The 21,472-nt window shown below is 41.3% G+C and overlaps 1 protein-coding gene across 1 annotated transcript in view; it reads left to right on the top strand.

Annotated features, from left to right (window-relative positions):
• The window catches only part of AFF1 (AF4/FMR2 family member 1), a 197,149-nt gene that overhangs the window by 8,616 nt on the left and 167,061 nt on the right, over positions 1-21,472 (top strand). Inside the window, exon 2 of the mRNA XM_038582193.1 lies at positions 6,932-7,008. Coding sequence (XP_038438121.1) covers positions 6,968-7,008 — 41 coding nt within the window. The 5' untranslated portion in view covers positions 6,932-6,967. The remainder of the gene's footprint in view (positions 1-6,931; positions 7,009-21,472) is intronic.

The raw sequence follows: 21,472 nt of genomic DNA, 5'->3' as shown, positions 1-21,472 counted from the left end.
CTCCCTGCATGGAGCCTGCTTCTCCCTCTGCCTGTGTCTCTGCCTCTCTCTCTCTGTGTCTCTCATGAATAAATAAATAAAATCTTAAAAAAAAAAAGCCGTTATTGCAGCTAGACACATTCCTAAGCCATATAGAGCATAATGGAATTGAGAGTGCATTGGTTGGAGGATGTGGCTGAAGGCCCAACTGTTCTACATTAGCTACTGTAACCAGGGAAGGCCTCTTTGAGAATGATCATTGAACAGAGGTCCAAATGATGAGAGGGAGCCAACAAGATATGAAATGTATACTTGAGTTTGGGGTACCACCAGAGCCGCCCCTTGAACAAAGATTTTGAAATGAAGAAACAGTTGGGGAAATCGTGTTCCGTTATGGATTTCTAAGCTGTGGGTACCGTATTCATTGGAGAGCTAAAGGAACTGTGAGTGATCAGATCGGTTTGGGGCCTTGGGAGATTATGATCTGCTTGGGGCAGAGTTCGGGAGAATGCCGACAAAAACAGTGTATGATCCATGACTCACCCCTGACACATTGCCTGTTACTCCTGGAGGAATGTGTGGGGAAGAGGAAGGGAAGTAAACTTGACAGGGACTACTGACCAGTCCACACACCCTTTGAATCTGGATGGAGTTTTTTTTCCCTCATATTCTCTTTTGGGAACTGGGTCATGGTCATGGGACTTTGAGACCTGCTTAGCTCTGTTGTTGTTGAAAAGCAATATATGGATTCTTCCAAGCCTGTGCTTTGATTGGCAGAAAAATAACTAGAACAACAACTACTAACATTTCACTGAGTGCTTAACATGGGCCAGGCATTGTGCTAAAAATATTACAAACATTTTACTTAGCCCTGTCTCAATCCCATGAAGCCCCGTATAACTGATGAGAAAGCTGAGACCTTAGGAAAGAAAAAGTAATTTTTTTGAGATCATATAGCTGGTAGGTTCCAGAGCAGGCCTTTTAACTAGCTTGTCATAAGGACTTCTGAGACAAGGTTCCCTAGAATGTGCTAGGTTTGGAACCCCTTAAAAAATGAAATAAAATTTTTTTAAAAAAATATTTTATTTATTTATTCATGATAGACACAGAGAGAGAGAGAGAGAGAGAGAGAGAGCGTGCCAGAGGCACAGGCAGAGGGAGAAGCAGGCTCCACGCAAGGAGCCCGATGTGGGACTGGATCCCGGGACTCCAGAATCAGGCCCTGGGCCAGAGGCAGGCGCTAAACCGCTGAGCCACCCAGGGATTCCCAAAATTTTTTTTATTTGAATTGTTTTACCTGTTATTTTGGTGAGAAAAGCAATTTGATATACATGACATTTTTATTTTTGAATAAATTTGGAAGGACTATAGGAGACCTGGCAGGGTGCGTTCCTAAATGAAATGTATTCATTTCACTTATATAAAATGTAACATAGGTGTTGCTGACTTAATAACAAGAGCTGCAATGAATTCTCCTCCCTCACCCTCTAGCTCTATATGAGCTGCTATGTATTAGATGCCTATGATGTGTCAGTGTGCTAGGCATTTTAGCTAGATTTAAAAATATATACATTAAGACAGGAGTGGAGTGGGGCCATATGGGGCAAAGGGAGAGGGAGAAGAAGATTCCCTGCTGAGCAGGGACACGCCCCCCCCCCAACACCTGGCTGGATCTCAGGACCCAGGGATCCTGACCTTAACCAAAGGGAGACCCTCAACCAACTGAGCAACCCAGGCACCCCCATTTTATCTAGATTATATAATTTGTTCTCTTCAGTAACACTGTAAAATTTGCTATTTTCCATTTTACAGATGGGAACACTGAGGTTGGTAGGATTTAATTTACCCAAAGTGATCACCTGTCTCAGTTGAATCTATTCTCTTTCTGCTATACTGCCAAGTTGGTTTTAATTTACCCAAAGTGATCACCTGTCTCAGTTGAATCTATTCTCTTTCTGCTATACTGCCAAGTTGGTATTTTCCTTTTTGTTTTTATTTTTTAAATTTTATTTATTTTTGTTTAATTTTATTTTTTTAAAGATTTTACTTATTAGAGAGAGATAGCAAGAGAGAACACAGTGAGAGGCATGGAGGAAAGCAGGCTCTGCTAAGCAGGGAGTCTGACACAGGGCTCAATCCCATGACCCCGAGATCATGACCTGAGCTGAAGTCAGACCCTTAACCAAATGAATACCCAGTTGTCCCTGCTTTATTTTTTAATAGGATTTTATTTTATTTTATTTATTTTAAACCTTTTTAAAAAATGTTATTTATTCATGAGAGACAGAGACAGAGAGAGAGAGAGAGAAGAGAGGAGAGACAGGCAGAGGGAGAAGCAGGCTCCATGCAGGGAGCCTGACGTGGGACTCCCACATCCAGGTCTTCAGGATCACGCCCTGGGCCCAAGGCGGCGCTAAACCACTGAGCCACCCAGGGATCTCCAAATAGAATTTTAAACTGCCTCTTTCTCCCCCTCTTTAATCACATCTTGTCTTTATAATCTAGGAAAATAATACAAAAAAAAAAAAAAAGAATGAAAACATAAAGGAGGACCTTCTGATTTTAATATTTATAGGCCAATTTTCTTCCCAGTCCTTATATTTAAAGAAAAGTATGTTTACACGAATAATAAAAGATTCCTAGCATACAGAGGGTCTCTTTCCAGAGAAGTCACCATTTACAGCTTGGTATATGTATGCACACATGTGTTTGTATGGTGCATAAACAAAAAGTATTTTTTTCTTAAGCAAATTGGCTCACATTGTACATGTTACACATCTTGTTTAGATACAGATATTCCTTTTTTTTTTTTTTTTTTTTTTTTTTTTTTTTACGATAGTCACACAGAGAGAGAGAGAGAGAGGCAGAGACATAGGCAGAGGGAGAAGCAGGCTCCATGCACCGGGAGCCCGACGTGGGATTCGATCCCAGGTCTCCAGGATCGTGCCCTGGGCCAAAGGCAGGCGCCAAACCGCTGCGCCACCCAGGGATCCCAAGATACAGATATTCTTTTTGATGTTCTGTTGCATCTCATGATATATCATAATGGAGTCATTTCTGTGTTGGCATATATTAAGTTACCAGTTTTCTTACTGTTCTAAACAATATTTTATTGCACATGATTCCTTGTATACATGTGACTGTATTTTTGTTTTAAAGATTCTATTTATTCATGAGAGAGAGAGAGAGAGGCAGAGACACAGGCAGAGGGAGAAGCAGGCTCCATGCAGGGAGCCCCGATGTGGGACTTGATCCCGGGTCTCCAGGATCACGCCCTGACCCAAAGGCAGACACTCAGCCGCTGAGCCACCCAGGTGTCCCATGACTGTATTTTTAAGAAAGATTCTTTGAAAGAGACATTAACTGAAGCGTATACTGATTTCCTTTCTTAGCAGTGGTTTAGGTTAATAACTTCCTGACTACAGTAGGCCTCCATTCCAACCTAACCTTGTGAGTTGCGTGGCCACCCGTACAGCTGCATAAATCATACGTTAGCACTTAAACAGTATTTCGTGGGCTGAATTTGTTTTTTTCAGTGAGACAGAATTGAGATAACAGTCAATAATCTAGCGATGCAGCCTCCTTGCACCTGCCTCTGTGGAAAGACTCCTGTCTCCTGGCAAATTAAAGAATAAAGAATTTGAGTTGAACAGACAAGTTCCTGGCTGTGCCCTGGGGCTGCATCCCTCAGAGAATATGTCTCTTTCACTTTCTACTGTATCTACTCATCCAAGAAGCCAGTGGTGAGACCCACAGTTTTGGCCTATGTTCAGTGTTGGACTTGTCCATTTCTACAACAGTTTTTTTAAAAAACAGACTTTTGGGATGCCTGGGCTCAGCCGTTGAGCTCAGGGTGTGATCCCGAGGTCCAGGATTGAGTCCCACATTAGGCTCTTTGCAGGGAGCCTGCTTCTCCCCTCTGCCTTTGTCTCTGCCTCTCTCCCTCTGTGTCTCTCATGAATAAATAAAATGTTAAAAAAGAAAAAAGAGTTTTAAAGATTTATTTCTTTCAGAGAGAGGGAGAGAGAGCTCACACATGCATGCACGCACTGTAAGCAGAAGCTTGTGTAAGCAGGGGGGGCAGTGGGAGAGAGAATCCGCAAGTTGACTCCCCACTGAGCGTTGAGCTTGATGCAGGGCTCTATCCCAGGACTCTGAGATCATGACCTGAGCTGAAATAAAAAGTTGGACACTTAATCAACTGAGTTGCCCAGGTGCCCCCAAAATAGACTAAAGAGTTGTTTTAGGTTCCCAGCAAAATTGGACAGAAGCTATAGAGATTTCCTATAGACCTCCCTGCCACCCCACCACTACCACGCGGCCCCCATGCACAGCCTCCCCATAATCAACATCTCCCAGCACAGTGGTATAGTAGTTTAAAATGATGAATTTGCGTTGACACATAATTATCACCTAGAATTCTAGGTCCATCTTTCTTTCTTTTTTTTTTTTTTTCATTTATTTATGATAGTCACAGAGAGAGAGAGAGAGAGAGAGAGAGAGAGAGGCAGAGGCATAGGCAGAGGGAGAAGCAGGCTCCATGCACTGGGAGCCCGATGTGGGATTCGATCCCGGGTCTCCAGGATCGCGCCCTGGGCCAAAGGCAGGCGCCAAACCACTGCGCCACCCAGGGATCCCTCTTTCTTTTTTTTTTTTAAGGACTATCTTTCACTGCGGTTGTGCATGGCTTCTTATTTCCTTTAGATTTTTGCTCAAATGTTACATTCTCTGACTACCTTATATAAAATTGCAACACCTTACCTTGGTTCCTTGCTGGCACTCTACACTTTTGCTTTGTTTTTCTCCATAGCACCTTTTAATATCTAATATCTATGTATTTTTCTTATGTTTCTTCTTTGCTAAACTATAGTTTGCAAGCTTGCTGACGTCAAGTCTGTTTTCTTTTATTCTCTGTAGATGTTCAGGAAATATTTGCTGGCTTAGTGACTAAATGAACAAATAGGGGAACTCAGGACCATTTTATTTTTTATTTTTTTATTTTTATTTTTTTCAGGACCATTTTCTTTCTTTCTTTCTTTCTTTTTTTTTTTTTTTTTTTTTTTTTTTTAAAGATTTTTAGTTATTTATTCATGAGAGAGAGAGAGAGGCAGAGACACCGGCAGAGGGAGAAGCAGGCTCCATGCAGGGAGCCCGACGTGGGACTTGATCCTGGGTCTCCAGGATCAGGCCCTGGGCTGAAGGCGTCGCTTAAACCGCTGAGCCACCTGGGCTGCCCTCAGGACCATTTTCAAGGTTGGTGTTCCTCTGCAACCCAACCTACCTCCTCCCTCACTGCCCTCTTGCTCTCCAAGACCTAGGGTGGGTACTGTTGGGTTGCAAAGCAAGTGGACATCTTGATTGGGATGATTATGTGGGAGACTGCCATCACTGACTCTTCAGAAGTCTTTACAGTGTTACGAAGAATAATGCTGAGATGACACACTATTTTATTGACCACCCACTGTGTGCCAGCCCTAGTATCAAGAGAGAGAAAAGAGAGCAGCAAAAGGGGAGAAGGGACAGTATTGCTGGGAAGGGACGGGGGGGGGGGAAAGAAGATGGAGAAAGAGGGGAAAGGGAAATAAAATTGTGTTGGATAGAGGGAAAGTGAGAGAGAGTAAGCAGCAGTGGCTGTGGGGTGGGACGGGAATGGTTGGGGTTTGAGTTGGAGAATTTAGGAAACCTGCCTAATTAGGCTCCTGTATGCCTGGTTACTATACTGGTTGGAGGAGTGTGGGACTCCAAAGCATATTTGACCCTGAAAAACTGAGAGCTCTACCAGTGAGTTTAACTAGAATGTTTGTAGCATCCATGTTGCATTCTTTTTTGGGGGGAGGGAGATAGAGAGACAGTGCTATCTACTGGTATGGAAACATTGTGGTCAGCAATTTTAATTTCATGGAGGAGGAGGAGATAAAAGACCTTATCAGGTGTCACAGTAGAGCTGGACTATATTCAGAGTTTCAGCCTCAGCCGGAAGTGTACAGTTAGCCTCTTAAACATAAGAGGCAAGCTAAAACTGGTACAAATTTAGTGTGTTTTCATTTGTATCACAGTTTGTTAAATCTGTACTAAGATCATTCGTAATAAATCCTTTGCCTTAAGGATGTTTGGGAAAATTGAGACTATTTAAAGCAAGTTAGGATAAGTGCAGTGAGTTCACACATACATACAAGAAAGGGAAAAGGAAACAGCTGTTGATAGTGTTAACCATAGAGAGAGGTTGTTTCTAGAGATACGCAGGGCAGTACCAAGGCCGTCTGCCCAGGTTGTATAACTTTTTCTTTTTTCTTAATTTTTTTTTTTTTTTTGGACCAGTACTCTTTTGAGAGCTCAAAAAATGGCTTTGGGGATTAAGCACCTTTTAGGAGTGGAAGTAAATTCTTACAATTGGCTCTTACTTGGCCTACTTTTTTATTAAGTATTCTTATGTAAAGATCAACTGGCTGATTTCCTTTCTTGTGCATACTCTTACCTTTCTTCCTTTTGATTCTAGACGGAGTGCTGATACAACCTGTTACCTCAGGCAAATTACTTAAAACCGAGTTTCAGTTTTCCTAGTTATAAAATGAGTTATTAGTATGTGGGGTATTAGCATCTACCTTGCGAGTTTATTTTAATGTTTACTTGAAATGCCATCTGAAAAGGGCTCGACACAATGCTTGGCGAGAATAGACACTAGGGAAATGTTATTTCCTTTCTTCCTTCTCATAATAAACTTGTATGCATTGCTTCTTGCTGAAATGGCTTTGAGTAGAGGCTCAAAAGTACATTTGGCCTTTGATATATGATAACCAGTTTCTTCATGCAGTTTGAGAGTCGATGAAGAACCACTGTCTCTAATTCAAATGAAAACATTGAATTCTGTTTCCAGTAAGAATTTCTTGCCAGTCATGTGTACCTATGAGTTTACTTATGGGCTAATATTCACAGGTTGCTCTTTCTCTTTCAGATGAACAGACTCATTATTTTCCACTGACTGGCAGCAATGGCGTTTACTGAAAGAGTCCAGAGCAGCAGTAGCAGCAGGTAACGGTGAAATCCAGGATTCAAAGATGCAATGATATTTGAGTTTATGATGTATTTTTCAAAGAATAAGCTTGATCCTTTTCATTTTTATGATACAGGAAGGTGTGTGAAAATCTTAGTTTTCTCTACACAACCCTGTTAGACCGGCTACATATTTTCTTTAGATCTAGTGCTTTCGGAACCTCATACCTCATTTCTTTAACATATAGGTGTTATAGTAGATCAGCATCCCAATTCTGTGTGCAGGATATTGGTCTGTATTACACTGTTTTGGAGAAAGGAGCACCTGTTCGTGAAATCTGCCCTATCATGAGAACTCTGAAGGACGGAATTCTGACAGTTACAGTTTATTTATTTGTTTATGTAAATATTTTATTTATTTTCATGACAGACACAGAGAGGGGGTGGGGGGCAGAGACCCAGGCAGAGGGAGAAGCAGGATCCATGCAGGAAACCCGACGGACTCGATCCAAGGTCTCCAGGATCACGCCGTGGGCTGAAGGCGGCGCTAAACCGCTGAGACACCCGGGCTTTCCTGTCAGTTACATCTTACTACTTTCAGATCTCTCCCTCCAAGTGTGCACATATAGTTAACTTCCTTCTTGCATATACTGAATGATCAGGATTGGTTGAGGGGAGCATACTAATATTCTGAAGCAGTTATTAAGAGTAACTCATTTGATATCACTGATCAATTTTTATTTATACTGTTAGATATTCAAAAACAGATTTAAGAATGAAAGATGGAGACTCAGACTTACTCAGCTAACATTTATTAACAGATGCTCGTGCCTGTAATTCTGGAAGGTCCTGCCTGGATGCTTTCCTACTTCCCTTTCTGGTTCATTTAGGAACCTCTTCCTCTGTTCCAGGTGGCCCTGGTGGTACTGTTGTTAGACTTGGTGCACTCTCCTCCCCCACAGAGGAAGGCATGTGACCCAGGCTGCAGCAATTCACATTCTGCTAGAACGAGGGGAAGCTGTTGTCGTCTGTCTTTAGGCTTGTTCATTATGTTCAGTTACACATAAGTTTTAAATTTTTATGCAGTTAAATGTCTTGTCCTTTATGGATTCTGGTTTTGATTGTGCTTAGAAAGGTCTTCCCAACTTCAAGATTGTGAAAATAATGTCATGTGTTCTTTGCTGGCACTTGAATGGTTTCATTTTTTGCATTTAAATCAGAACTTGTGAGCTGGTGGCCTATGGGACAGATCTGGTCAACAGATGGGTTTTGTTTGGCCCCTCACAGTGTTCTAAAAAAATACATATATATCTGCCAATGTTTTTTTACATAACAATCTAGACTTCCATCTTCTCTTAAAAAATTGAAGTTTTAACAACCTCGGCCTTGCGTTGCTGTATAGCAGCACTCAGATACAATCTAATAGCCACTGCTCTTTGCAACAAGGCATGAGGTTAGATGAGTTCTAATTCAGAACTTACCAAATGGTATGCCATCAGTATTTTTCAGGTGTGCCAACATGTTCATCCTCCCAGCCTGTGGGTCAGCCGGAACTCCAGAACTCCCCCTTGTTTCCTCTTGCAGACATCTGCTTTGTCAGGTTGCCCCAGAAAGACTTGCTATTAAAAAAAAAAAAAAGATCGGAAGAGCACAGGTTCTTTCTAGTTCACTAGTTTCCACAGTTGGAATCACACATTCACTTCACTGCTTAGCCCTCTTAACTTGTGACCCATTTCAGATTTTGGATGTTTAATTTTTGAATTTTTCAATTAAAAAAAAATTTTATTTATTTATTCATGGGAGACACAGAGAGGCAGAGACAGGCAGAGGGAGAAGCAGGATCCCCGTGGGAATCTGCTCTGCTACTCGGTCCCAGGACTCTGGGATCACACCCTGAGATGAAAGCAGATGCTCATCACTGAGCCACCCAGGCATCCCTAATTAATTAATTTTTAAAGTAGGTTCTATATCCAATGTGGGACTTGAGCTCACAACCCTGAAATCAGGAGTCAGTCATATGCTCTACTGACTGAGCCAGCCAGGTCCCAGATCTTGGACCTTTTAGTATTTTATTTAAAAAGGTATTTATTGATTCATGAGAGATGCAGAGACACAGGCAGAGGGAGAAGCAGGCTCCCTGCAGGGAGCCTGATGCGGGACTTGATCCCTGGCCCCAGGATCACGCCCTGAGCTGAAGGCAGATGTTCAACCGCTGAGCCACCCAGGCGTCCCTAGTTTTTATTTTTAAAATTTAATTTTTTTAAAGATCTTTTTGCGTGAGAGAGTTTGAGTGCATGAGCAGGGGAGGGTCAGAGAGAGAGAGAGAGAGGATGAATCTCAGGCAGACTACCTGCTGAGCCGGGAGTCCAATGCAAGGTTCCATCTCAAGACCCCTGAGATCATGATCTGAGATGAAATCAAGAGTCAGATGCTTAACTGACTGAGCCACCCGGGCACTTTAGGAGCCTTTTTTTTTAAAATTTTTATTTATTTATGATAGTCACAGAGAGAGAAAGAGAGAGAGGCAGAGACACAGGCAGAGGGAGAAGCAGGCTCCATGCACCGGGAGCCCGATGTGAGATTCGATCCCGGGTCTCCAGGATCGCGCCCTGGGCCAAAGGCAGGCGCTAAACCCAGGGATCCCGCCTTTTTTTTTTTTAAAAGCAAAAGGCTAGCCAGTTGTTTCAACATAATTTATTACATCATCTCTTTTCTCCATTGATTTGAGTGCTGCATCTAAATTCCATCACCATCTTGAGTATTTGGTTGGACTCTTTTGTTCCATTGATTGATTGTTCTGGCAATGGTGCCATACTATGTCACTGTATTTTCATAGATCTTAATATTCAGGCACTTCTTTGTCACTACTTTTCATTTTTAGAATTTTGGTAGTTATTCACATCTGATTACATTTCCATGTATCCTCTGAAGTCATTAGTCATTTTCTAGAAAAATGTTGACATTTTGATTCAGGTCTTTTTGAATTTTATCAATTAAGGCGGCAACTGGGTGACTCAGTAGTTGAGCATCTGCCTTTGGCTCAGGTCATGGTCCTGGGGTCCTGGAATCGAGTCCTGCATCAGGCTCCCACAGGGAGCCTGCTTCTTCCTCTGCCTGTTTCTGCCTCTCTATGTGTTTCTCATGAATAAACAAATTAAAAGAAAAGAATTTCATCAATTAGGGAGAGCTTAATTCTATAACATATTAAACCTGAGTCTCCCTACAAAGGAATCTAAATATCAGAATGGTGAAATTTTAAGTGGATGAAGAAATTTTAAATTTAAATTGTAAGATTTTTGCGGGTGTCTGATTTTTCAAGAATTTCTAGTTTTTGGCTGCCTGGGTGGTTCCATGGTTGGGCATTTGCCTTTGACTCAGGCAGTGATCCCGGGTCCTGGGATCTAGTCTCACATTGGGCTCCCTTCAGGGAGCCTACTTCTCCCTCAATGTCTCTGCCTTTCTGTCTCTCATGAATAAATAAATAAAATCTTTAGAAAAAAAAAGATTCTATTTATTTATTTATGAGAGACACAGAGAGAGAGGCAGAGACACAGGCAGAGGGAGAAGTAGGCTCCATGCAAGGGAGCCTGACGTGGGACTTGATCCCGGGACTCCAGGATCACATTCTGGGCCAAAGGCAGCGCTAAACTGCTGAGCCACCGGGCTGCCCAATAAATAGAATCTTTAAAAAAAAAAAAATTTCTAGTTGTTGACATTGCCTCCCATATAATTTCTAGTAGAATATTCAGTTATAATAGTTACAGTATTTTCAGTGTTAAGGTTGAAACAATTTTGTATTCTATTACTTACATATGTTGCTATTGTTAATAATTACTAGAATGGGTGAATGGCATTTGTAGTAACATTCTGGCAGTTATAGAACTGGTTTTATTGTTTGTTACATTTTTTCAACTCATAACCTTCCTGATATGCGCCTTTTAGTTTTAATACCCAATACAAGTGATAAAGTTAGAGGAAATCCTGAATGGAACTCAATTTTTAATATATATCAGTAAGCTCACTGTTTAAATGTTTAATCATGACAGGTTAGTCTTTTAGTAGTCCAGAAAAAAATCCCATCAAATTCACGTGGAACTGGTCCAGGGCTAGCACATACTTGAAAGGAAACAGATGTGTATTGAGTATGCAACTCTAATTGTTCAAACCAAACAGAAGTCTGAGTGTGAGCCCTTACTTTGCTCAAGGCTATCAAAAGTCATAAGCGTGGATAAAATATTAATGTAATGTGTAAAGACAATATTTGTTTTAGTTCTTATAAATAATAGACTTACTCTCTGATTTGCAGATTTATCAGCATTAGACACTAGTGAATCGCAGCTCACTTATATTACCCCTACCCTCATTTTCCTCCCGTTCTTTTTGTTCTTTCTAAAAATTGTTACTGGAGTATAACAAACTGAATAGAGCAGACATTATTAGTACAGTTCAGTGCGTTTTCACAAAGTGAACACTCTTGTGTAACCCATCAAGTGACAATACCGGCTCTCCAGAAGCCTCCTCTTGTCCCCTTTCAGCTATTAACTCCCTCAAAGGCTGCCACTATTCTGACTTCTGACATCATGAATTTGTTTTGCTAGCTTTTGAATTTTATTTGCGTTTAACCATAGACTATGATTTTTAATGTTTTCTATTCAATTTTGATGTTTGTGATTATTATTCTATTTCATAAATTTAAATATGAACTTTTAACTGTCTCAGTAATAATGTATTTTATATTAAAATACTATGTTAGAGGAGAGGTGGGTGGGGAGATGGGGGTAATTGGGTGATGGGCAAGGTGTTGGGGTAACTGGGTGATGAACATTAAGGAGGACACATGATATAATGAGCCCTGGGTTTTATATGCAACTGATGAATAACTGAACACTACTTCTGAAACTAATGATACAGTATATGTTAATCGATTGAATTTAAATAAAATTTTTAAGATGCTATGTTAGGGGATCCCTGGGTGGCTCACTGGTTTGGCGCCTGCCTTTGGCCCAGGGCATGATCCTGGAGTCCGGGGATCGAGTCCCGCATCGGGCCCCCGGCATGGAGCCTGCTTCTCCCTCTGCCTGTGTCTCTGCCTCTCTCCTCTCTCTATCATAAATAAATAAATAAATCTTTAAAAAAAATCATGCTAAAAAATAAATAAAAATGCTATGTTAGGTATATTTTATATAGTCCATCCTGAATATTTTTATTTTCCTTTCCATCAACTTTCCATAGTTTGATATAATTATCCTTACTCTTTCTTCCATTTTTTCCTCTTCTACCCTCCAACTATTACTCTGCTTTTAATTTTTTTTAAAGATTTTATTTATTTATTCATGAAAGAGAGAGAGAGAGAGAGAGAGAGAGACAGGCAGAAGGAGAAGCAGGCTCCATTGCAGGGAACCTGACGTACTCGATCCCTGGTCTCCAGGATCACACCCTGGGCTGAAGGTGGCGCTAAACTGCTGAGCCACCTGGGCTGCCCCTGCTTTTAGTTTTAAATTGTCCAGATAGGACATTTTATTTTATAATTATATCCTTGAAAGCTTTGTCTCTAAATTGATAATAGGTTTTTCAAACTTCTATTTACATTACTTTTATCAGGAAGCAAAATAATGTTTAGAGCTTTTTTTTTCCTAAGATTTTTATTTATGAGAGATAGAGAGACAGAGACAGGCAGAGGGAGAAGCAGGCCCCCTGAGGGGGAGTCCAATGTGGGACTCCATCCCAGGACCAGAGATCACACCCTGAGCTGAAGGCAGGTGCTCAACTCCTGAGCCACACAGGTGTCCCTAGAGTTTCATTTCATGTTTCACATAGGGTTATATTTCATATGGGTTCACAGTTATCACAGATAACCACTTGAAGGAGAAAGGTTCATTTTGGTCAGGAGAAATCAACTCTTTAGCTGAGCAAATTGTTCAAATTCATGCCACATTTTAAATTGCTTCATCTTTGATGTTTTTATTTTTCCTGGAGTTTTTAGTTACTTTTCTTTTTTCTTACTGAGAGAATATACCTTTTTGCCATTTCACCAGTCTGTTCCTCTTCCTCCCCTTCTTATTCTTATCTATTTGACTGAAATGTCTCATTTCCTTTTTGGAATCCAGAAATTAAAATTAATTTTTACAAAGTATGTGCTAAACTTCATTCTTCTGAAATTGGGCCCAGGTAAGTGAAGCCAGAGAGTAAAGTGGGGATACATTCGGTGAAAATGTTACTTGATGGGTGGAAAATATACGAAGGTAAAATGTAAGAATGAAAGAAATTGTATTTTAGGCTGTATCACCAGATCTGTGGGATGTGATTTTGTTATTTCCTGCCTTTAAGGGTAGATACTTCTTTTTTTTTTTAATCTTATTTATTCATGAGGACACAGGGTGGGGAGGGGAGAGAGAGAGAGAGAGAGGCAGAGACACAGGCAGAGGGAGAAGCAGGCTCCATGCAGGGAGCATGACGCGGGACTTGATCCGAGGACTCCAGGATCATGCCCTGGGCTGAAGGCGGCGCTAAACCGCTGAGCCACCCAGGGATCCAGGGTAGGTATTTCTTGTATGTGTTTTAGGAGATGTGCTGAGATATGCTTTTCAATATTTGGAAAGATTTGAAAGATTGGATTTTGTGAGAGCTGAATCATATTATAGTACTGTACTCTTGGACAATCTCCTTCCCCAGGAGAGTCTGAAATAATGTTTAGCTCTCCTAATTGAGAAGAGTCCTCAATTAGTAAGGAAGCTACAAGGTGTTAAGCTGATTAACACCTATTATATGGACAGATTTTCTTTGTGTGAGTAAATCAGGGGCCTAACTTCCAGATGCTTACTAGAGAAATTAATGGCTGGAGGCTGTGTTTTCCTGAAGCAGTGATTGGCCTGGGCATTGTAAATAATCCACACCTGGATTGTGAACTGGGGAAATAGGAAAGTTTCCTGTATTTCTTAAGTCGTTTAAAGCCTAATTTACAAGTGCAATAATGTTTCTTATATAGAACTCATTGTATCCCTTTACTTTAGAAATCAGTTCCTAATTGTTAAGTATGTGACATTGTCATAAGTAGTTTAGGATGAGTCACTTAGTTTGATGGGTTTAGGAGTTTGGTTTCAGACTTCTCCCAGACCTGAGGAAATCTTTGTCAGAATTAATTATCTATCTCCCAAAGGGACCGTTAAAATTTGGGGAAGGGAGACTAAACTGTAGGAATACTGCATACTTTCACCAGTAAAATCCAGTTGAGCTAGTATTACATCCGTGTTACAGCAAGCCAAAGTGTAGGACTCTGCAGTGGGATAGCTATGTTTCAATCTCTGACATGTTGGTTACATGGGCAAATCGTTCAATTCTTAAAACCTCATTGAAATGAGAGGATAAGAAAAAAAAATGGGGATAAGAAGAATAATAAGTGGAAAGTGCTTATCACAGTACCTCCTACATCATAAATCTCCCATGAGTTTTTAATTCTACTACTTTGGTGATGATGGTAGGATGGTGTATTTCAGGGGAGTCAGAAGCTTCCTTAATTCTATTTTGAGGGGAAAGGCTTTGTTTCGAGGCAACTCTTTGGATAAAAGAGATTGTTTTTCAAGCTACTCCAGGAATAGCATTCATACAAAGAAGGATGATAGAGGAAACAGACCTTTAAAAACAAAATGTGTGTTTATTTGCAGAGCATGTGGATACACTTACAAGTTTTACAGTGGTCTATTTTACATTTGATATTGGTGATGGGATTGTCCTCAATCATACACATAGGATAAAAAACACGCTACTGCGTAGTATTTTCTTTTTTGCAAGTAACATCGTCATTAACAACAGCACTTTATGGAGGTATCATTTACACACCATTTTAAGTATACAATTTAATGATTTTTTAGTAAGCTTACTGAGTTTTGCAACCATTTCTACATTCCATTTTCAGAATTGCACTCACAGTAGATTCAGCTTTTTCCCACCCCAACTCCAGGTGGCCATTAATCTACTGAACAGTTTTGCCTATTCTGAACATTTCATATAAATGCAGTCATATAAAATGTGGTTTCTTTGTGACTGGTTACTTAGCGTAAAGTTTTCCAGACTCATCCATGTTGTAGCATGTGTCAATTTTTGTTTTTTAAAGATTGTTTATTTATTTATTCATGAGACACACACAGAGGCAGAGACAGAGACAGAGGGAGAAGCAGGCTCTCCATGGGGAGCCTGATACAGGGACTGCATCCCAGAATCACGACCTGAGCCACAGGCAAATGGTCAACTACTGGCCACCCAGGTGTCCCAGCATGTGTCAATTTTTCATTCTTTTGTATTGCCAAATAATCCATTGTATGAATATAGCATGCTTTATTTACTGTTCACCAATGGATGGACATTTGGATAGTATCCACTTTGTAGCTATTATGAATATTGTACATATCTTTCTTTTGGGTAGATATTAATATTTTTTTAATTTTTATTTATTTATTTATGATAGTCACAGAGAGAGAGAGAGAGGCAGAGACATAGGCAGAGGGAGAAGCACGCTCCATGCACCGGGAGCCCGATGTGGGATTCGATCCTGGGTCTCCAGGATCACGCCCTGGGCCAAAGGCAGGCGCCAAACCGCTGCACCACCCAGGGATCCCTCTTTTGGGTAGTTATTAGAAGTAGAATTGCTTTCTTGTAAGGTAGATTCGTGTTTAGAGTCGTCTTTAGATTATTCTAAATTCTGGTTCATTGTGCTAGTGGGTCAGTTTCAGATTCATTTGCATATGGTTTTTCTCTTTGCCTTCAGCCCTGAACTCTACTAATGCTAAGAGATGGAAGAGAATGAATTAATATTATTTAGTGCCTTCTGTATAATGGTTACTAGTCTAGGTAGTTAGCATGACATCATTTTACGTGATACTTTGGTCTTTGGTGGTGGATAAGATGGACATTGAGTTAAACGATTTAGGATTAGACTATCTTTGTAGGGATCCTAAATTTATGCTTTCCTGATTTGAAGGAGAACCTTTTTTTCTTTTGGGGGGGCTTCAATGACAACAATCCTTTTTCTTTTTTTCTTTCTTGGGGAGGGGAGGGGGGAGGGAGGGGGAGGGAGGGAGGGAGGGAGGGAGGGAGGAGGAGGGGAGGAAGTGAAGGCAGGAAGGAAGGACGGTGACGGAAGGTAAGTTCTGACTTGCAGTGAAGGAGGGCATGTCCTTTCAGTTCCTTTCCTTTCCTTTCCTTTCCTTTCCTTTCTTTTCTTTCTTTCTTTCTTTCTTTCTTTCTTTCTTTCTTTCTTTCTTTCTTTCTTTCTTTCTTTCTTTCTTTCTTTCTTTCTTTCAATAATCCTTTTCTTAAGCTGTAGCAGTTAGCCTTTTTAGGAATCTGTGGAACAGGATTAGGAGGAAGAGAATTTCAGTTCCAGGTTCCTGTGGTTTTCTGGAAGCCTGGAGGACATTTCAGAATTGGAGTCTTGTTTTCTGAAGCTCATGATAACCCTGTAAAGTGGTCAGATTAGATGGTAATCAGCTTACTTGTACTGGAGGAAGCAAAGGCCTGGAGAAGTTAATAGCTGGATGTGTGAATCAGACTATGGGGAATGCTAAGGGCAGCTAGTTTGTTTTGGTTGTGAAATTCTTAAATTACTGTACAGAATAACATTTAACATGTGAGGCACGGTGCAATTTCATTTCTGCTTTTGACCAACAGGTTTGAATGCCTCCATCAGACGATGCGTTTTTCATAGACTGCACTGCAGACTGCCACCATTTTTGTTGCTAAAATTGTAGACACTAGATTGTGTAGGTTTATATAAGATGTTCATAGATATCAAGAGAACATGTCTTGTTAAAGCTATTAGAAAGCATGAGGTCGTCCATGACTTCTGGTTAAGAAAAGAGTGTCTAGGAGTGCCTGGGTAGCTCAGGTCATGATCCTGGAATCCTGGGATTAAGCTCCCTATTGTGCTCCTTGCTCAGCGGGGAGCCTGCTTCTCCCTCTGCCTAGGTCTCTGTCACTCATGAATAAATTAAAAAAATCCTTAGAAGAAAAAATGTCTATTAAAGTTCTGGGTACCTGAGTGGCTCAGTGGGTAGAGCATGCAAGTCTTGATCGGGTTGTGAGTTTGAACCGAATATTGGGTATAGAGATTATGTTTAAAAAAAAAAAAGTGTATTAAAGTTATTTACATACTGATCCACGTAAGCCAAAGTGCTTATGTTGTGTTTGGTTTTGCTTCTTTGTTGTTGTTATTAAAATTTTTAATTATTTTAGGTAATTGCTATACCCAACGTGGGGCACAACTTTACAAGTGCAAGATGAAGAGCATCAGGCGCCCCTATGTTTTGTTTCTTGAGTCTTAATCTAGAGCAGCTACCCTACTTGGGGGCAGGGGTAGGGGGCATTGACTGGTCGTAGAATGGAGTTGTCTGTATGACAGTTTATTAACTCTTAATGTTTTTAACTTGTTCTTATATACCAGTGGTTCTCAATCAGGAATAATTTTACCTCCCGCATTTGACATCTGACAATGTCTGGAGAGATTTTTAGTTGTCATAATCTAATGGGTAGAGGGCAGGAATGCTGTTAAATATCTTACAATGCACAGGATGGCCCCCACTACAAAGAATCTTCTGGCTCCAAATGTCAGCATTGCTGAGGTTGAGAATCCCTGTGGTTCTATTCCAGGTATTTCCTGTAGAATGGAAGTTAGCTCTAAAGCTCAGAGTCAAGATAAGTCTTTTTACTAAAAATAGTTTAATAGTTCAAGAGTGCTGGTATTGTTCTGTGTTTTGATCTGGGTGCTGGTTACAAGAGTATGTCTCTGTGAAATGCATGTGTGAGCTGTGCACTTTTTAAAAATTGAAATATTAATATACAGTTTTATTTGGGGGTGTACAATGATTCAGTAATTCTGTACATTACTCTGTGCTCATCACCGTAACTGTACTCTTAGTCCCCTTTATCTATTTAACCCATCCCCCCCATTCGCCTCCCCTCTGGCAACCACCAGTTCCCTGTATTTAAGAGTCTGTTTTTTTCTGGTCTCTCTTTTCTTTGTTCATTTGCTTTGTTTATTAAATTCCACATATGAGTGAAATCACATATTTGTTTTTCTCTGTCTGACTTCACTTAGCATTACAGTCTCTAGCTCCATCCATGGTGTTGCAAATGGCAGCAAGAGCTGTATACTTTTAAAATGTGTGTTATACTCTAATTATTAAAGTTTACTTGAAAAAGTCTTAATAGTCCTGTTGTGTATCTTTTACTACCACGTTGAATTCTTAGATATGTTAAGAAATCCTTAAATCCTCTTCTCTTAAACTTCCTTAATACTCAGTTCCATTTAATGTAAGAGCATAACAGTGGCATAAAACAGGTGCCTTGTGACCTAATTATTAGGATGGTCGAGTGTCAGTTATGGACCAGTCAGGTATTTTTCATGTTCTGGAGCATTGCCATGAGAGAGAGAACACCTAAAATCGGTCAGTAAAGTTAGGCCACTTGGAGTACTTTGAAGGCTTAAAGCAGAGAGAGAAAGCCCTTCCAAAGTGGATGGTTTCAAGAGAGAAGGTCGCCTTTCATGAGCAATGGGATTTGGAAAAGGGGCATTTGGGGCTGAAAGAACCAGCAAAGGTCGGGAACGCATCAGGGGTGTGCTGGGAATCCTTTCTGGAAAGTTGTCTTAGAGCCAGCTTCTCTTTCCCCCATCTCTGATAAATCATTAGAAGGAAAGGCAATGAATTTTTTCTGACAGTTGTTTCTTACTGGGGCCAGAGCTTCGTTTGCAAATGAAAGGACTGCTGTTGGAGTAGTTGAAATCACAATGGGTCCTGACTCTTTTCACATCAAAGTGTAAAAGAATCTCCAGGGGTGATAAATGGGGGCTGCTGGACTCATTACTTGTAAACAAAGCTGAGGGGGTGACCTCTAAATTTTTTTTAATTAAAAGAAAACAGGGTTTACTAGTGCTGAGTGTGGGGCTGCTCTTCGTTTGAATTTTGACTACTCACGCTGGAGATTTCTATTAAGGCTGTGAGGAGGTGGCCACTGTTATCCTGGGTTTGCTGTGACTCTCAAATATGGCATAAATGCACCCAGGCCAGGGCAGCTTCACAGGCGTTCCTCCACGAGGGCGATCTGAAGGGCACTGGGTTCTGTTATGTGGTTGTTGCCATAAGGGGAACAAGGCAGGATTCTTGAGCTCTGTACCTCTGAGGAGGTTGAGGGCTTAGACTCTTCCTCTGCTCCTTTTCCCACCCAACACCAAGAGAAAAATGCCCTTAACTCCTGCATAGTACAGAAAGAGGTCAATTTTTAAGTAAATTCTTAGAACTTTGTAAAGGAGTCCAAAGGCGGTTTTTTTTTTTCAATTTTACTTTTAGATATATATTTTTACTTTTAAATATTTTTTATTTTTATTTATTCATAAGAGACACAGAGAGGCAGAGACCTAGGCAGAGGGAGAAGCAGGCTCCTCACGGGGAGCCTGATGCAGGACTCAATTCCAGGACCCCGGGATCATGACTTGTGCTCAACCATTGAGCCACCCAGGTGCCCCTCAATTTTACTTTTAAAGTTAGATTCCTTTTTTTTTTTTTTTTAAAGATTTTATTTATTTATTTATTCATGAGAGACAGAGAGAGGGAGAGGCAGAGACAGGCAGAGGCAGAAGCAGGCTCCTTGCAGGGAGCCCGATGTGGGACTTGAGCCGAAGGCAGACTTTCAACCGCTGAGCCACCCAGACGTCCCAAAGTTAGATTCCTTTTGTTTGTGTAGTGCAGGGCTTTGCATATGATTGAGGCCTTTCTCCGAAATGATGAGATTTGAACACTTTTATGTTCATATGTTCAGTGTTTATATCGAAAGCAACTAATCATGTAGCATTTTATGGAGCCAAGACTTGGGAACTGCTGTCTAAATCCAGCTCTGCAGAGTTGAAGGTCCACCTTCAGTAAACTCCCTCCCTTGTGTACCCAACTTCCATCGAGCTTATCTCTTGCTTGGTTTTCACCTGGCTCCTTTGTTGCAGTCAGTCTAAGCCCCAACGAGATTTTAACCCAGAGGTCAGAGATTGCCCTTTGTAACTCAGGTGGATACTAGTACAGTGCTGGGCACCCAAGAATTCTAATGTGTTTACTGACTGCCTTTCCAGATGTTCGGTGATCACCTTCTGAGTGTATCTTCCAAATAAGTGGTCAAACTTGAGAAAGGAGCAGAGGTCACAGCTGTGGGGGGAGCAAGCAGGTCCCTGGATGGGGGGTAGAATAGCAGTCTTCTAGCCAAGACAATTCAGCTAGAGATAAGGGTATTAGAGGCCGTCCAATCTCTCTCTCTCTCTCTCTCTCTCTCTCTCTATATATATATATATATATATATAAATCTCCTTTGATACTAGAATGGTAGGTGAGCCTGTGGGCAACGCTGCAATTAGCACTGCCTTTGTGAGCTCAGATGCCAATAGCAGCTAATATCTAATGACCACAGGGACCAGACTTTGTGCCAGTATGTATTTATTTGATAGGCATGATTTCACTTCAGTCTCAGTTTCCTACGAGGCTATATTTTACAGATGAAAAAAAGAAAGGATGGGCAGCCTGGGTGGCTCAGTTGTTTAGTGCCGCCTTCAGCCCAGGGCCTGATCCTGGAAACCTGGGGGGATCCAGCCCCATGTCAGGCTCCCTGCATGGAGCCTGCTTCTCCCTCTGCCTGTATCTCTGTCTGTCTGTCTGTCTGTCTGTCTCTCTCTCTGTCTCTCATGAATAAATGAATAGAATCTTAAAGAAAAAAGGAAAGGAGAGGTTAATGGACTCTCCGGTGGTTGATATTCAGGCTACCTTCCTTCTGTCACCAGACCCTCAGTCTTTAACCCGCTTTCTGAGCTCTGATTTGAAAGTCTGAGGCTTGGGCAAGAGAGACCTTCTGTGGTGGACTGTTCTTTTCTGCCACCATGAAGGAGTATTACATAAAAGGTTGCTGCCTGGGACAGTGCTTCAGCCTGGCTCCAGTGGTCACAGAAACATGCATCCTTTCTAGGGAAGGGACAAAGCTGGTTTCTTTAAGGTGTAGATTGTGGAGAGGGGACAGGAAAGGAAGGAAAGAGAGTGGGGTGACTGTTGAACCAATGGCAGGGAAAAGATGAATTGAGGGACAGAGGTGGTGCCCGTGCCCAGCTTAGGATAAGATAGGGTCATTCCCCCCGCCCCCCAGGATCCCTGAGTGGTTCAGCCCTTTAGTGCCTGCCTTTGGCCCAGGGTGTGATCCTGGAGTCCCAGGATCAAATCCCTCATCAGGCTCCCTGCATGGAGCCTGCTTCTCCCTCTGCCTGTGTCTCTGCCTCTCTCTCTCTCTTTGTGTGTGTGTCTATCATGAATAAATAAATAAAATCTTAAAAAAACAAAACAAAACATAGGATCGCCCTGACTCGCCTCTAGCAGAGCTGTTGTCATCCTCGCCGTGAGATGTCGTGTGTCCTCTTGGAGAGCACCGTGCAGTCTGTAGAGTATCACAGATGTCAGGTGGTGGCCCCTGTTCATAAGTCAACATCTCG

Source organism: Canis lupus, chromosome 32 (assembly GCF_011100685.1).
Source record: "Canis lupus familiaris isolate Mischka breed German Shepherd chromosome 32, alternate assembly UU_Cfam_GSD_1.0, whole genome shotgun sequence".
In the NCBI taxonomy this organism is placed as follows: Eukaryota; Metazoa; Chordata; class Mammalia; order Carnivora; family Canidae; genus Canis; species Canis lupus.
The sequence above is the reverse complement of the archived record's forward strand: the minus strand, read 5'-3'. Positions and strand labels throughout refer to the sequence as shown.